We start from the raw sequence: 17089 nt of genomic DNA, 5'->3' as shown, positions 1-17089 counted from the left end.
TATGCTGGTTAGAAGAATGGGCTGAACGTTGGCGGATGGAGTTTAATGCTGAGAAGTGTGAGGTTCTACATTTTGGCAGGAATAATCCAAATAGAACATACAAGGTAAATGGTAGGGCATTGAGGAATGCAGTGGAACAGAGAGATCTAGGAATAACAGTGCATAGTTCCCTGAAGGTGGAGTCTCATGTAGATAGGGTGGTGAAGAAGGCTTTTGGAACGCTGGCCTTTATAAATCAGAGCATTGAGTACAGAAGTTGGGATGTAATGTTAAAATTGTACAAGGCATTGGTAAGGCCAAATTTGGAATATTGTGTACAGTTCTGGTCACCGAATTATAGGAAAGATATCAATAAATTAGAGAGAGTGCAGAGACGATTTACTAGGATGTTACCTGGGTTTCAGCACTTAAGTTACAGAGAAAGGTTGAACAAGTTAAGTCTCTATTCATTGGAGCGTAGAAGGTTGAGGGGGGATTTGATCGAGGTATTTAAAATTTTGAGAGGGATAGATAGAGTTGACGTGAATAGGCTGTTTCCATTGAGAGTAGGGGAGATTCAAACGAGAGGACATGATTTGAGAGTTAGGGGGCAAAAGTTTAAGGGAAACACGAGGGGGTATTTCTTTACTCAGAGAGTGATAGCTGTGTGGAATGAGCTTCCTGTAGAAGTAGTAGAGGCCAGTTCAGTTGTGTCATTTAAGGTAAAATTGGATAGGTATATGGACAGGAAAGGAGTGGAGGGTTATGGGCTGAGTGCGGGTAGGTGGGACTAGGTGAGATTAAGAGTTCGGCACGGACTAGGAGGGCCGGAATGGCCTGTTTCCGTGCTGTGATTGTTATATGGTTATATGGTCTTATCCTTCCTGAAGTCCACAATCAGCTCTTTCATCTTACTGATGTTGTGTGCGAGGCTGTTGCTGCGACACCACTCCACTAGTTGGCATTTCTCACTCCGATACGCCCTCTCGTCACCACCTGAGATTCTACCAACAATGGTTGTATCATCAGCAAATTTATAGATGATATTTGAGCTATGACTAGCCATATAGTGATGTGTATACTGAGAGTAGAGCAGTGGGCTAAGCACACACCCCTGAGGTGTGCCAGTGTTGATCGTCAGTGAGGAGGAGATGCTATCACCAATCCGCTCAGATTGCGGTCTTCTGATTAGGAAGTCAAGGATGAAATTGCAGAGAGAGGTACAGAGGCCGAGGTTCTGCATCTTCTCAATCAGGATTGTGGGAATGATGGTATTAAATGCTGAGCTATAGTCAATGAACAGCATCCTGACGTAGGTGTTTGTGTTGTCCAGGTGGTCTAGATTACAATATTTATTCCAAACACTACCAATACAACTACCCCAGAAGTTTTTTTCAAGAGTTAAATAAATATGTGAGGAAGTTCCTTTGGAAAGGTAAGATGTCAAGAATATCGTTGGAAAAATTGACATGGAAATTTGATCTAGGAGGGTTACAACTTCCAAACTTTAAGAATTATTATAAAGCAAATCAACTTAGATTTATTGCATCTTTTTTTGATAAAGATAAGCCGGCATGGATTAGAATAGAACTAGATAAAATAGGAGAAAATACACCAGGAGATTTTATATATAAGTGGGAATCTAAATGGATACGGGAAAAGAAAGAATCTCCTATATTAAAACATTTGATTGATCTATGGAATAAATGTTGATGATGAGATAAGGAAATCTTTATTAGCAAAGAGATCTTTAATTCAAAATAAACTCATTCCTTTTACAATGGATAACTAAATTTTATACAACTGGTTTCAAAAAGGGATTAGATATATAGGAGATTGTTTTGAAGGAGGTATATTAATATCATTTGATCAATTAAAGAATAAATACAAAATATCAAACAACACTCTTTTTTGTTATTTTCAATTAAGGGCTAAATTGGGTCAAACAATGTTATTGCCAAAACCTAATGAAATAGAAACTTTAATTCAAAAAGGAAAAATTAAAAAAATTATTTCTTGTATGTATAGTTTGATTCAAAAACAGGCAATTAAACAAGGAATTCCTAAGTCAAGACAAAAATGGGAAACTGACTTGAATATTAAAATTGAAGAAACAAGTTGGTCAAGACTATGTCTTGACAGTATGACAAATACAACAAATGTCCAGTTAAGATTAGTGCAATATAATTTTTTACATCAATTATATATTACACCACAAAAAATAAACCCAAATTTATCTGATCAATGTTTCTGATGTAATCAAGAAATTGGTACTTTTTTACATTCTACTTGGTCTTGTTCTACAATTCAATCTTTTTGGACAAATTTAAGAGTTTTACTGGAACAAATTATTGGAACACAACTTCCACATAACACAATATTATTTTTATTAGGTGATATTGAAGGGATAAAACCGAAACCCAAATTGAATAAATATCACAAAGAATTCATAAAAATTGCATTGGCAGTAGCCAAAAAGGCTATTGCAGTTACTTGGAAATCGGATTCATACTTAAGTATAGATCGTTGGAAGAACGAAATTTTCAGCTGTATTCCACTTGAAAAAATTACTTATAATTTAAGAAATAAATATGAAACATTTCTGAAAATTTGGCACGCTTATTTACAAAAGACAGGATTAAATATATAGGTGCTCCAAAGATAAAATTATTGGTTATTTGGGGAAATAAATAAATATATATATTAAAGCTATTATGAACTCCGTGGAGCATGTGGGGATCTTCCGATATCCAGACATTCTTTCTTTCTTTCTTTCTTTCTTCTTTACTTTCTTTTTCTTTCTTTCTATAGGGATATGTTAGGGGGGAGGGGTTGATTTTTTTTTCTTTCTTTCTGTAATCATTTGAAAACTCAATAAAAAAAATTTTTTTTAAAAAGAAGGCATTGAGTTCATCTGGTAGTGAAGCATTGCTGCCATTCATGCTATTGGGTTTCGCTTTATAGGAAGTAATGTCTTGCAGACCCTGCCAGAGCTGTCATGCATCCAATGTCGCCTCCAGTCTCGTTCAAAATGGTCTCCTTGCCCTTCAAATAACCCTGCACAAGTCATACCTGGTTTTCTGGTACAGGCCTGTGTCACCAGATTTGACTGCCACAGATCTGGCCTTCAGCAGACGACGTACATCCTGGTTCATCCACAGCTTTTGGTCTGGGAATGTACAGTAAGTCTTTGTGGGCACACACTCATCCACACAGGTTTTAATGGTGGTAACAACTGCAGCATACTCATCCAAGTTCGAAGATGAATCCCTGAATACAGTCCAGTCCAGCAATTCAAGGCAATCCTGTGCTTCCCTTGTCCATACCTTCTTGGTTCTCACTACTGGTGCTGCAGTCTTCGGTCTCTGCCTATACTCAGGGAATAGAAGTACAGCCAGGTGATCAGACTTTCCGAAGTGAGGGCGTAGAATAACATGGTAGGCATTCTTGATGGTGGTGTAGCAAAAGCGAGAGGTCAAAAATCTCAGAGTGAATAGTGCTGCCAGCTGATCAGCACAGGTCTTTAGTACTCAGCCAAGCACCCTGTCTGGTCCGGATGCTTTTCATGGTTTCACCCCCCACCCCCCCCCCCCAAAGGCTGCTCACACATCAGCCTCAAAGACTGAAATCATTGGGGATTGTGGGAGCTCCGTGTTTTGATGGTCAAGGTGAGCATTGGTGTCATTGAGCTCACCTGGAAGCGAAGCCCTGTTCAAATCATGTCAAGTCACATTTTACTGTCATTTCGACCATAACTGCTGGTACAGTACACAGTAAAAATGAGACAATGTTTTTCAGGACCATTTTGCTGGACTTAACTTTATAAGTGATAGCATTCAATCCTGCCACAACTGTCGAGCTTCCTTCATTGATTCAAGTTTAATCTAGAATTGCAACATCGCCCATGAGATGGCTTTGCAGAGATTGTACCGAGCCCTCTTGTAACGTCGTCACCAAACTTGTTCGGCTCTCAACTTGTCCTCTCAACAGATGTATATTTCATGGTTCCTCCAGGGCTTCTTGCTACATAAGTCTGAATTATTTTGTGGGGACACATTCGTCTAATTGTTGTAATGTTCAGATTCTTTAAATGTATTGTAATGGTAACCAGGTGTAAAATGATTCAGTGGGATGAGTTACTAGGTGGCCAACATTTTTAAATTTAATCTGGTACAGGGATTGAAAAACGAGTAAATTAGGTTTGACTGGAGAGAAGTGGGGTAGGATAGCTTTTCGAGGGGCGGTAGTCAGTGATGTCTCTATAATATATAGTGAATTTTGGGCAAGATTCATGTTCTTTTTCAATAGCTCCTCCCAATGGAGATGTGTGAGCGGCTCTGAAAAGAGCCTTTTGTGTTCATTTACTCGGGTTTTATTTCTTTCTAGCTCCTCGTCGTTGTCGCCCAGTTGCAGTGGAGGCAGCGGCTGGCCTAGACACTTTCTTTGCCTTGGCTTTCTTGGTAGGTTTTTGGGCACGAGGCTTGCCTGCTGCCGTTCTCTTCGGGCCTGGTTTCCTGGGAGGCGCCTTTCTCCTAGCGCCTCTTTTACTCCTACCCTTCGTTTCGCCCTGCTCGTCTTCTGCCCCTTGAATTTCCGATACGCCCTCCGGGCGAAGAGGAGCCGTGGAGATACCAGCGCCACCCTCGACTGGAGCGGCGTTATCAACCAAGGCGCCGGCCTTATCTACTTCATGGTCAGTGGCAGAGACGGTTTTTTTCACGGTACCAGACTTCGGGGCCTGGCGTTTCTTAGTGACAGACAGCGCCTCCATAGTTTTCTCGACCACGGCAGCCGCCGTGCTTTTTTGTGGCTTGTAATCGGCCTTCTTTTTGGCGGCAAAGAGTGCGGCGGAAGGGACAGAGAAGGAGGGGGCTCCGGCGAGATCAAGAAGGACAGGAGCCGGGACATCCGCCTTGGCGGATACAATCTCGGCCACTATACGCCCATGCGATGGACTCCTCCTACAAAATGGCAATGCAGAAGCGAAGTATGGTATATAAACGCAAAATGCGGACTTGGTAGACCCAAGGCGCTCAGCTGCGCCTATCACGTCGGAGGAGTTGACCAATCCACTACTCTAAACTGCAGTTTAGCCACGCCCCTCGATCTGTAGCTTCCCTTTCCCCATCCTATCACCAGAGAACGTCCGGTTTCAATACGCCTTACTATTCGTTTCACCGTTCACCGAGATTCAGACAAATTAATTTTTTATTTGAACCAAACTCTTGCACCACGCTACTCACTTTCATTTCGTCCTGTTCAGGTATCAAATAATTAGAAATGTTTAGCCTTGCAAGCTTTAAGTCACGTTACCACCAACTGAAGTGCAGCTACAGAGCATTGTAAAAGTCGTCATTCCCACACCTTGTCCCATCTCGTTGTTATTTTGTTCTCAATATTTAACTTATGATAAAGAATACGTTGAGAAGAAACTACTCAAAGCCTTACAAAACGAGTTTAGTATTAGTGTATTTTAAACTTAAAACTGCGGTAGGGTACTTGGACACCGGGAGGAGAGAAGGTCTAGAAGTCTGACCGTGAAAATTGAAGAAGCAAGATGTGAGATTTAGTAGTACAGTGAGTTTGGACCAATCGTACATTTGAAAGTGAAAAGGATTTCACACAGGAAACTCCTATATCCTCCAGTGTTTTCTACTTTAAATTCAATAAATGACCCTTGCACTCCTCCTACGATGTGGAGAACAAAGCCCATCTCAGCAAGTTGAGCAATGGGTCCCTTGTGCGGATCAGACGTGGCAAAAACTCCACGGACTCATTCACTCTCAGCGCTTCTCCCCGTAACCGTTGATGTCGTCTCCAATCAAAAACCTATCAACCTCTGCTTTAAATACACCCAACGACCTGGCTTTCCACAGCTGCATGTGATAACAAATTATATAAGTTTATCACCCTCTTGCTCGCATCTGTTTCAAATGGACGCCCCTCTATCCTGAGGGCGTGCTCTCCTATCCTGGACTCCCTCACCATGGGAAACATCATTTCCACATCTACTGTATCTAGACCTTTCAATATTCGAAGCCAGCACTTCCTTTCTTAGATGAGGAGCCCAAAACTGTTCACAATACTCAAGGTGATGACTCACCAGTGCCTTAAAGGCCTCAGCATCACATCCCTGGTCCTCTATTCTAGACCTCTTGAAATGATTACTAACATCGCATTTGCTTTCCTCACTACCGATTCTACCTGCAAGTTAAAGTGTACGGTATTTTGCACAAGGACTCCCAATCTGATATTTCTCCCCGTTCAGAAACAGCCTGCATTCATTTCAACTATATGTGGTTATTATAATGCACTGTGCAAATATAGCTCTGAAAAGTCATCAATTTTTGACCTTTTATTTCTCTTTAATATAATTTGTCTTTTTTATATTTTCAGCATTTCGCTACTTTTTGTGTTTTTGTTGACATTGTTTTCGTTTCTTAGCCTTGCTGACTCTATTAAGGTTGGTTTTGGTCGCAGCTTCCTTTTGCTCTCGGCTGTGCCTTTTGCTGAGAGTGAAGGAGTCCGTGGAGTTTTTGCCACGTTTGGTCCGCACAAGGGATCTGTTGCTCACCAATCTTTTGACCACCTTGTTGAGATGGGCTTTGTTCTCTACATCGTAGCCATTGTGAAGCAATAACTCTCTGAGCGAGGCGAGCGACAGCCGCCACGTTGTTTACGAGCGGAGAGCGCCCGTATGAAAAGCTGCGAGATGCGCAGAACCTCCATCTTCCGTCGCCTGCTGGGTTGGAAAGCTTTCCTCCTCGTTGCTGTCGGCTTCTGCTGTTCTTTTTGCTGTCGTTGCTAGGCGTTAACGCCAGGTGGAGTTTTGGACACTTGGGCATTAGCTCCAACAACTGGTGCTGCCAACCAATTGTTTTTTTCCCAAAAATACTTTATTCAGAAATATTACAAAATAAAGTTATTTACAATAAATTATACGTTGACTCTCTGTTCCTATTCAAATTAAAGATGTTTACAATAAAGCATTCATTGACTCTCAAACTTCAGACAAGTAAGTTTATTGCATTTCCAGCCACTCCTGCGGCACCATGTTGAATCATCTATCCACACCGCTGATGAGGGGTATTTTCCTCCCCACCCGAACCCTCCCACTCACGCGGGTGATGAACCTTAAACTGTGGTCCTCCCCCACCGGGCCCTTGCGGTGGCTGCACCGAGTTTGAGTGCGTCCCTCAGCACGTATTCCTGCAGCCGAGAATGTGCCAGTCGGCAGCATTCCCCCACGGACATCTCCGTGTGCTGGTAGACCATCAAGTTTCGGGCTGACCAAAGAGCGTCTTTGACCGAGTTGATGATCTGCCAGCAGCACCGGATGTTGGTCTCGGTGTGCGTCCCCGGGAACAGCCCGTAGATCAGAGAGTCCTCTGTTACGCAGCTGCTGGGGATGAACCTCGACACCGTCCCTTTCATCCTCCTCCACACCTTCTCCGCGAACCCACAGTGTGCGAAGAGGTGGGTGACTGACTCCGCCTCAATGCAGTCCTTCCGTGGGCAGAGGGGTGTGGAGACGTCGTTCCGGGCGTACAGGAGAATCTGACTGGGAGAGCCCCTCTCACCGCCAGCCAGGCGAGGTCTTGGTGCTTGTTGGTGAGGTCTGGCGATGTGGCATTTTGCCAGATGTACTGGACAGTCTGCTCAGGGAACCATCCCACTGAATCCATCTTGTCCTTCTCCTGCAGCGCCTGCAGGACATTACGTGCCAACCACTGTCTGATGGCCTTGTGGTCAAAAGCATTGACCTGGAAGAACTTTTCTACGAAGGACAGGTATGGTGGCAACGACCAGCTGACAGGGGTGTTGCGCGGGAAAGGGGCCAGACCCATCCTTCGTAGCCAGGGCAACAGGTAGAACCTGGGCACGTAGTGGTACTTGGTGCCCACGTATCTGGGATCCACATACAACCTGATGCAGCCACACACGAAGCTTAATTGTTAAGCTTAACTGCTTAATTGTTTTAATACAAAAACACCCTCGGCTCTCATGCGTTCGCCGTCAAAGTGAAAACGACAGCAGCCGCGTCATTTAATGGCGGGACGAGGACTCAATAGAAACAATCTCGGAACCCCCACCCCCGAGCGCACCAATCCCATGTATCCTCTGCTTGGCTCCACGTTTTAGTGCGAATTCAAAGGTTCAAAGCACATTTAATATAAAAATGTATAAATTATACAATAAACTCGTGTATTTAGCATGCGCCGGCCACTTGCAAATCAATCATTCAATAGCACGTTTTCATTAAAATTTTTATTGATAAGTTAACGTTTTCTATTTGATGCTAACAGTACTTGCACGGAATCGCTTTATCCCAAATCCACAAATAAACCAAATGATTTTGCTCTTGATTAAGTATTTCGTGGCTCTGAAAAGAGCCGTTGTCTCTGTCGATGCCTTTATTCAGGTGTTCTGGTGCTGTTCTGAGTCAACTTTCTCGGAGGATGATGTCTGTGTCAGAGGCTTCTCCGCTTTTGCCGATCGTTTGGTTGGTTTCCTTGGTTTCGGACGTTGGCGACTTGCCTTCTTAACTTTCCTGACTGCTTTTCTCCTCGAAACAGTTTTCGGTTTTCTGCCATCTTTCGCCCACTTCTTACGGCCGCCAAACTTCTTCATCCCCCGATACGTCTTTTTGGGTTTCTTAGCGGGGGTAGGTCTCTTGGCCGCACGTTTTCCCATCGATGTTTTGACGGCGGAGGTTCGTGAAGCGACCCCTTTCTTCTCTGCCCGCTCCACCTGGTCCTTCTGCTCCTTGCTGAGTTTGAAGGAGCCTGAGGCTCCCTTACCAGTGATGTTCACTAAAGAGCCCTTGTTCACCATGGTCCTCACCGCCTGGATTATCCGAGAGTTGTTTTTCGTTACGTCGTAGCCGCTGCCCGATAGCACCTTCTTGACACCGGCGAGCGAGAGACCTCGGCGTTCCTTTGTATCCGCCACCGCATGAATGATCATCTTGGATATGGATTCACTCTTCGGCACCTGCGGAGCTTTGGTCTTCTTCCGAGTACGTTTAGTACGTACAAGGTCAGTCATATCTCCGCACGATTCACTCTCTCTTCAGAAGTGAAGTGTTTCCAGCAGCTGCCGCTATTTAAGAGCGGGTGCCGGACGGTGCAGAGCCAAGTTAGCGCCAACGTCTCGATCCACACGCAGAGGAACTCAGCAGAGCAGACACATTCCTGTGGGGGAAATGAATAGACGACATTTATGGTGGAGAGCTTTCGTTTGAACTCGTTTATGGTATTCTTCATCTGGGCTCGATCCTTCAAAGATCTCGATCTCAGGTTTTCGTCTCCTTAAATGTTTATTCTGTGTATATATATAAACAGCTTGTGTATCACGCTGGAGTAAGAAATTATTTTACAGACAGCAAGTGTGCGAGAAAATATATGTTGTAAATCCTAAAACAAAATATCAAATTTGAATCCATTCACAGGTGCAACGCAACTGTCACAAAATCTGTATTTCGAGATTGTAGGATTAAGTTTCACAATGGGAAAATATCAAACTAAAACAACGTTTGGAGAGCTTGATTGAAACCCACAGCAAGGAGAATCTAGCTTTTAAAAAAAAACAATTAATTAGCCAAATACTCTGCATTCAGTGTTAGTCAGTGAAAATTCGGAAGCGAGCCGATTCAGCGTGCAAAATCTCAAACATTGAAATGAGGTTTTTACCATTACCCCTGTATTTTCGTTCACAAAATATTTTTATAGATATCGGCTGTGAAGACATTGGGAAATATTGAGAAACGAGGATGTTCCAAATTAGAATGAAATAGCCCGCTTTCCCCCCCCCCCCCCCCCCAGCCTTCATCGGTTCGTATGTTTACTTGTGTAGTGTAATTGTTTTAATCTAATAATTAAACAAGTTCAAGTCGTCCAACCCGCTTTGTAGTAAATTAATTACTTTGCAACACCTGGAAAGGTAGTGACTGGTAGATTAATGTGATTCTACTGTCAAAGAAATTACGCCGCCTCTTTCGAAATCGAACTAGTTGGGTTTACTAGTTAATATTTACAAACGAAAAAGCGCGTTTTGAATATTGTTGAGCATCACCAAAATTAGATCACCTGAAATGTAACCTAAGAAACAACGAATCGCTGCTTTGGAATGGAGCGTTTGACGCAATGAGATGTATTGTTTATCATTGACTCAAGATGCCGGAGAAAATTGCCACGCCGGCCTGAACAGCTCATGCAGGCAAAAATTTGGGGCGTTGGTTTAATCGCACTACCCAGCTGTTGGTTTGCATCTTTCAAAGGCTTCACCGGGAATTTTAACAGCAGTAATGGTTGGGTCTCCTCACTGAGATTCAAACTTTCGCTGTCATTACATGGTTTCTAAACACATTATTTTCTCTCAATTACTGACATCACCCCTCTTTACTCGGTACTAATCTCCCTGCAAAGGGATTTTTTTCCACTCTACGATGTAGACCAGTTTCGCACCTCGAATCTGCCCGTCTCTGACATGTAGTTTAACTCCATATTTCATGCAGGAGGAACTCAGCACCAACTATAGAAAGGGGAATGACAGTCGACCTTTCATGGGGAGACCCTTCAGGACTGGAAAGGATTGCATACCTCCTTGTTTTAACGTGGTTTATCTAATCCAGTGAATTATTGTAGTGGCATTCGGCTCAATTTTTGTCGTTTAGTGGCTCTGAAAAGAGCCGTTGTGTTCAAGGCTAGGTTCCAACTGATTCACTTCAGCCGAGAGGCTACTTTCTTTTTGTAGGGTTTACGAGGGCGCCCAACTGGCCGCCGCCCCAGTTTTCCTTTGCCCGCCCCCTTCCTGCCACGGGCTACCTTGCGTGAGTAGGACACCCTAACTTTGGGGGATTTTGGCTTCATGCGCCGACCGCGGCCCTGCAGCCCACTCTTCCCCTTGGCCGTCCGTTTTTCCTTCAAAGTTCGGCCGCTCTTGATCGGCAACGAGTTCTCGTTAAGCATCGAAGTGATCTTAGCCGCCAGTGGCTTCTTAGCCGCTTTCTTCAGCGCAGAGGCACGAGCCGGCTGAAGGTTCTGGCCTTTGTTGGAGCGATTGAATCGAAATGATCCGGAGGCGCCGGTGCCGCTGGTCTTCACAAGCGAGCCCTTCTTCACCAGACGCCGCACTGTCTGGTTAACGAGGTTGTTGTGGCGGTTTACATCGTAGCCTTTGCCTGACAGCGCTTTCTTGAGGGCGGCCAGCGAGATGCCGCGTCGCTGCTTGCTGGCCGCTGCGACCGACAGAATGCGTTCAGTCACCGTGGGGCCCTCCCCCTTCTTGCGAAAATATCGTTTCTTCCTGTGGGCCATCGCCTTCGTCTCCCCACCTCCAAAGGGGTCACCGATAGCTTTGACCTTGTGGCTCTCAGCCATGGCAGGCAGGTTAGGTGTCGCTCTCTTTCTCGCTTGCCGTTCCAGTATTGTTGGATAAGGCACAGGCATCAAGCCCAGGCTCGCCTTTATATCAAAGAGGCGGACGCGAAGGAGAAGACCTAAAATCCCTCGCTCTCCTCGCACCTTCGCCAAACCTCCCGTTGCCAATTTTGTGTTTTTTGCTTTTGTTAAATCCTTGGGTCCCCGTAAACCCGCCTACCACGCCAAACCAAACACGCTGTGTCTCTTGCTAACGGATGCAAAGCATTCGATTTCCCAGGCGTTGTGAGTCTGTGCCTCATTGAACTCGCCAAAATCTCCAGCTAGTTGTAAAAGTAATTGGACCAGGTTGGCATTTTGCTCCTTCTTCCTGAGAAACTACGTGCAATTCTTCGAGCTCTGTCGGAATTTAAACATTCCCTCCAAAGCCGAGTTGGGACGCGCTCAGACCAACAGTTTAAGATGTGTCTATTTTAATGCAAGGAGTGTTGTGAACAAAGTGGATGAGTTTAGAGCGTGGATCAGTACTTGGAGCTATGATGTGGTGGCCATTACAGAGAATTAGATGGCTCAGGGACAGAAATGATTACCTCAAGTGCCGGGTTTTTAGATGTTTCAGGAAGGACAGGGAGGGAGGCAAAAGGGGCGTGGCACTGTTGATCAGAGATGGTGTCATATTTGTGGAAAAGGTGGACGCCAAGGAGGGATTGTCTCTGTGAGTGGAGGTTAGGAACAGGAAGGGGTCAATAACTTTACTGGGTGTTTTATAGGCTGCCCAATAATAATAGGGATATTGAGGAACAGATAGGGAAACAGATCCTGGAAAGGTGTAATAATAACAGAGTTGTCGTGGTGGGAAATTTTCATTCCCCAAATATTGATTGGCATCTCCCTAGAGCAAATGGTTCAGATGGGGTGGAGTTTGTTAGGTTGTTCAGGAAGGTTTCTTGACACAATATGTAGATAATCCTACAAGAGGAGAGGCTGTACCTAATTTGGTATTGGGAAATGAACCTGGTCAGGTGTCAGATCTCTCACTGGGAGAGCATTTTGGAGATAGTGATCATAATTCTATCTCCTTTACAATAGCATAGATAGGAACAGATAAGTTAGAAAAGCGTTTAATTGGAGTAAGGGGAATTATGAGGCTATCAGGCAGGAACTTGGAAGCTTAAATTGGGAACAGATGTTCTCAGGGAAAGGTATGAAAGAAATGTGGCAAATGTTAGGGATATTTGTGTGGAGTTCTGCATAGGTACGTTCCAATGAGACAGGGAATTTATGGTAGGGTACAGGAACCATGGTGTACAAAGGCTGTAGTAAATCTAGTCAAGAAGAAAAGCTTATGAAAGGTTCAGAGAGATAGGTAATGTTAGAGATCTAGAAGATTATAAGGCTAACAGGAAGGAGCTTAAGAAGGAAATTAGGAGAGCCAGAAGGGGCCATGAGAAGGACTTGGAGGGCAGGATTAAGGAAAATCCCAAGGTATTCTACAAGTACATGAAGAGCAAGAGGATAAGACATGAAAGAATAGGACCTATCAAGTGTGACAGTGGGAAAGTGTGTATGGAACTGGAGGAAATAGCAGAGGTACTTAATGAATACCTTTACTTCAGTATTCACTGTGGAAAAGGATCTTGGTGATTGTAGTGATGACTTGCAGCAGACTGAAAAGCTTGAGCATGTAGATATTAAGAAAGAGGATGTACTGGAGCTTTTGGGAAGCATCAAGTTGGATAAGTTATCGTGACTGGATGAGATGTACCCCAGGCTACTGTGGGAGGTGAAGGGGGAGATTGCTGAGCCTCTGGCAATGATCTTTGCATCATCAATGGGGATGGGAGAGGTTCCAGAGGATTGGAGGGTTGCAGATGTTGTTCCCTTATTCAAGAAAGGGAGTAGAGATAGCCCAGGAAATTATAGACCAGTGACTCTTACTTCAGTTGTTGGTAAGTTGATGGAGAAGATCCTGAGAGGCAGGATTTATGAACATTTGGTGAGGCATAATATGATTAGGAATAGTCAGCATGGCTTTGTTAGTGGCAGGTCGTGCCTTATGAGCCTAATTGAATTTTTTGAGGATGTGACTAAACACATTGATGAAGGAAGAGCAGTAGATGTAGTGTATATGGATTTCAACAAGGCATTTGATAGGTACCCCATGCAAGGCCTATTGAGAAAGTAAGGAGGCATGGGATCCAAGGGGACATTGCTTTGTGGATCCAGAACTGGCTTGCCCACAGAAGGCATAGAGTGGTTGTAGAGGGGTCATATTCTGCATGAAAGACGATGACCAGTGGTGTGCATCAGGAATATGTTCTGGGACCCTTACTCATGATTTTTATAAATGACCTGGATGAGGAAGTGGAGGGATGGGTTAGTAAGTTTGCTGATGACAGAAAGGCTGGGAGTGTTGTGGATAGTGTGAAGGGCTGTCAGAGGTTACAGCAGGACATTGATAGAATGCAAAACTGAGCTGAGAAGTGGCACATGGCGTTCAGCCCAGGTAAGTGTGAGGTGGTTCATTTTGGTAGGTCAAATATGATGGCAGAATATAGTGTTAACGGTTAGACTCTTGGCAGTGTGGAGGATCAGAGGGATCTTGGGGTCTGAGTCCATAGGACACTCAAAGCAGCTGCGCAGGTTGACTCTGTGGTTAAGAAGGCATATGGTGTATTGGCCTTCATCAACCGTGAGATTGAGTTTAGGAGCTGAGAGGTAATGTTGCAGCTATATAGGACCCTGGTCAGACCCCACTTGGAGTACTGTGCTCAGTTCTGGTCGCCTCACTACAGGAAGGATGTGGAAACCATTGAAAGGGTGCAGAGGAGGATGTTGCCTGGATTGGGGAGCCTGCCTTATGAGAATAGGTTGAGTGAACTTGGTCTTTTCTCCTTGGAGCGACGGAGGATGAGAGGTGACTTGACAGAGGTGTATAAGATGATGAGAGGCATTGATCAAGTGGATAGTCAGAGGCTTTTTCCCAGGGCTGAAATGGCTGCCACAAGAGGACACAGGTTTAAGGTGTTTGGGAGTAGGTATAGAGGAGATGTCAGGGGTAAGTTTTTAACTCAGAGAGTGGTGAGTGCATGGAATGGGCTGCCAGTGACAGTGGTGGAGGCGGATACGATAGGGTCTTTTACGAGAGTTTGGATAGGTACTTGGAGTTTAGAAAAATAGAGGGCTATGGGTAAGCCTAGTAATTTCTAAGGTAAGGACATGTTCGGCATAACTTTGTGGGCCGAAGAGCATGTATTGTGCTGTAGGTTTTCTATGTTTCTATGAATCGCTGAGTGAGTGTTTTCAGGCTTCTGTACCTCCTTCCTGATGGTAGCAATGAGAAGAGGGCATGTCCTGGGTGGTGGGGTCCCTAATGATGGATGCTTGCCTTTTGGATGATCTATGTAAATGTGCTTAACAGTGTGGAGGGATTTCAATGTGATGCACTGGGCTGTATCTACTATTTTCTGTAGTATTTTCAGTTCCTGAGCATTGGTGTTTCAATACCAGTTGAAACCAGTTAAGATACTGTCCTCTGGGCATTTACAGAAGTTTGTCAAAGTTCTGTTCATCATTCTGTTATCACAACACCTTGGAATCATTCCATCAGGTCAGGTGAAATCTAGGTGTTACAGAACCTCACATGTTAAAAGCAAAGTAGCCAATTAGACCTCAAATACAGTTTTCTGACATTCGTTGTAAGTGATGCCGGGTTAAAATCATTCCACTTACTTCAAGAATGTCAATATCAAGACTAATTTGCGAGATTGAAATACAGTACCAAATGTCAGTTTATTATATAAAGGAAACCGTGATTTCATGGACAGAGGCACAGGAGATTCTGCTGAAGCTGGAAATTAAACAATACACACAAAATGCAGGTGAAACCCAACAGGTCAGCAAGATCCACACAGAATGCTGGAGATAATGGGTGGGCCAGTCGGCATCAATGAGTGTGTGTGTGTGTGTGTGTGTGTGTGTGTGTGTGTGTGTGTGTGTGTGTGTGTGTGTGTGTGTGTGTGTGTGTGTGTGTGTGTGTGTGTGTGTGTGTGTGTGTGTGTGTGTGTGTGTGTGTGTGTGTTTTGCTTTGGATTTCCAGCGTCTGCAGATTTTTTTTGCCGTTAGCAAGATCTATGGAGTGAAATGAACAATCAATGTCTGCAGTCAATAACTCCAGATATTTCACATCCCTCCTCCTTTCAGGGAACTCCAGAATGGTGGGTTATGTGAGTTTCAATTTGCCAAGTTTTTTTTAAACACTGGTCATGAGCCCAGATACAAGTAAACTCCCAAAAATCATCTGGACCTTTTATACAGTCAAACAAAATTATTGCATCACAAAGGAAACCATTGGTTAGAAAGTCTGTTAAAAGTGAATTCATCTCAACATGTTCATTGTGAGTCATCACACAGGTTTAACAGCTCTGCAGGAGCGCAGCATGAATTCCATTTCAAGCCTTTACTTAAGATATTAATAAATCATAGCCTGAATATCACTGCATAAAACAGGAGGACTGTGACAAGAGCTTTTCCTTACAGGAGCACGGGGCAGTATATTGCATGTCAATTCATCCATATCCAAAGGGCAGAACTTAGTGCCCAGTAAATGGATGAACATCTGATGGTGCACTATTGCTCATTTCATAGTAGTAACATGAGCAGAGATGGAAAATCTGTTCTACCTACTGATTGGAAAATCAAGATTCAAGATTGTCATCCTCCAGTACACCATTACAAAGGAGAATGAAATGAATGTTACTCCAGATCTGGTGCAACTTAAGAAAAAACACAAAAGCACCGAAAACACAATAAAATAGAAAAAAATACAATAAATCTAAACATAAAAGCAATCCTATAAATCACTCAATGTGTGAGTAACTGTTTGAGTGTAGCTGCTTTATACATATGGTAAGTTTATATGCATAGACAGATTGTATGTGCATAAAGCGATTCTAGGTTGTGGTGGTGGGTGTTGATGGGGGGGGGCTTTAATAGGTGGAGATGTTGATCAGCCTGGTGACTTGAAGGATCTCACCCTTCCCTTTCTAGTTCTGATGAAGCGTCTTGATCCAAAACATCGAATGATTATTTATTTGCACAGCTGCTGTGTCTCCTGCTGAATTCCTCCAGCATTTTGCATGTGTAGCTCTGGACTTCGAGCATCTGCAGGATGTTTGTGGCTTGGGGGAAGTAACTATTTTAAAGTCTCATGGTCTTGGCATGAATGTTGTGTATCCTCTTCCCTGATGGGAGTGAGGCAAAGCAGGGTGATATTGCTAGCCTTTTTCTGGCATCTTTCTGTATATTTGTCCTTAATGGCAGGCAGGCTCATGACAGTGACCCATTGGGCAGTTTTTAACTACCTGTTGTAGAGTCCAAAGATACTCACACAAGGATCATTACCTTTAATGGGATTAAGGCGATATAAGCCTGACAAATAAACATGATTAAACACTAATTCAATGCTTTGAGGACAGTTTTAACTTTAATCCACCCATCAGGAAACTGAGAGATAGATTGTAGCTTACCAATTTGCTCTCTGCTGAAGTCATTGGAGTGACAATGGATGGTCTTTCTAGTAAAACTGATATTTCATCCGATTCCACAGGAATCTCACTTGGGTTAACACTGTCCACTACCAAGAAAGTAGGAAATTAGAACAAAAAACTATTGTCAACTGTGGTGGGGATTATCAAGTTGCCAAACCAACTTTTAGAAGACATAATGGC

General features: G+C 43.8%; 1 protein-coding gene across 1 annotated transcript; it reads right to left on the bottom strand.

Annotated features, from left to right (window-relative positions):
- Positions 1-8397: 8397 nt before the first annotated feature.
- Positions 8398-9027, bottom strand: LOC140721293 (histone H1.5-like). The gene has a single exon (XM_073036162.1). The coding sequence runs from the start codon at positions 9025-9027 to the stop codon at positions 8398-8400; it is 630 nt and encodes a 209-aa protein (XP_072892263.1).
- Between the last annotated feature and the right edge of the window lie 8062 nt (positions 9028-17089).

Source organism: Hemitrygon akajei, chromosome 2, assembly GCF_048418815.1.
Source record: "Hemitrygon akajei chromosome 2, sHemAka1.3, whole genome shotgun sequence".
Taxonomy (NCBI): domain Eukaryota; kingdom Metazoa; phylum Chordata; class Chondrichthyes; order Myliobatiformes; family Dasyatidae; genus Hemitrygon; species Hemitrygon akajei.
This window is presented reverse-complemented; position numbering and strand designations above follow the sequence as displayed.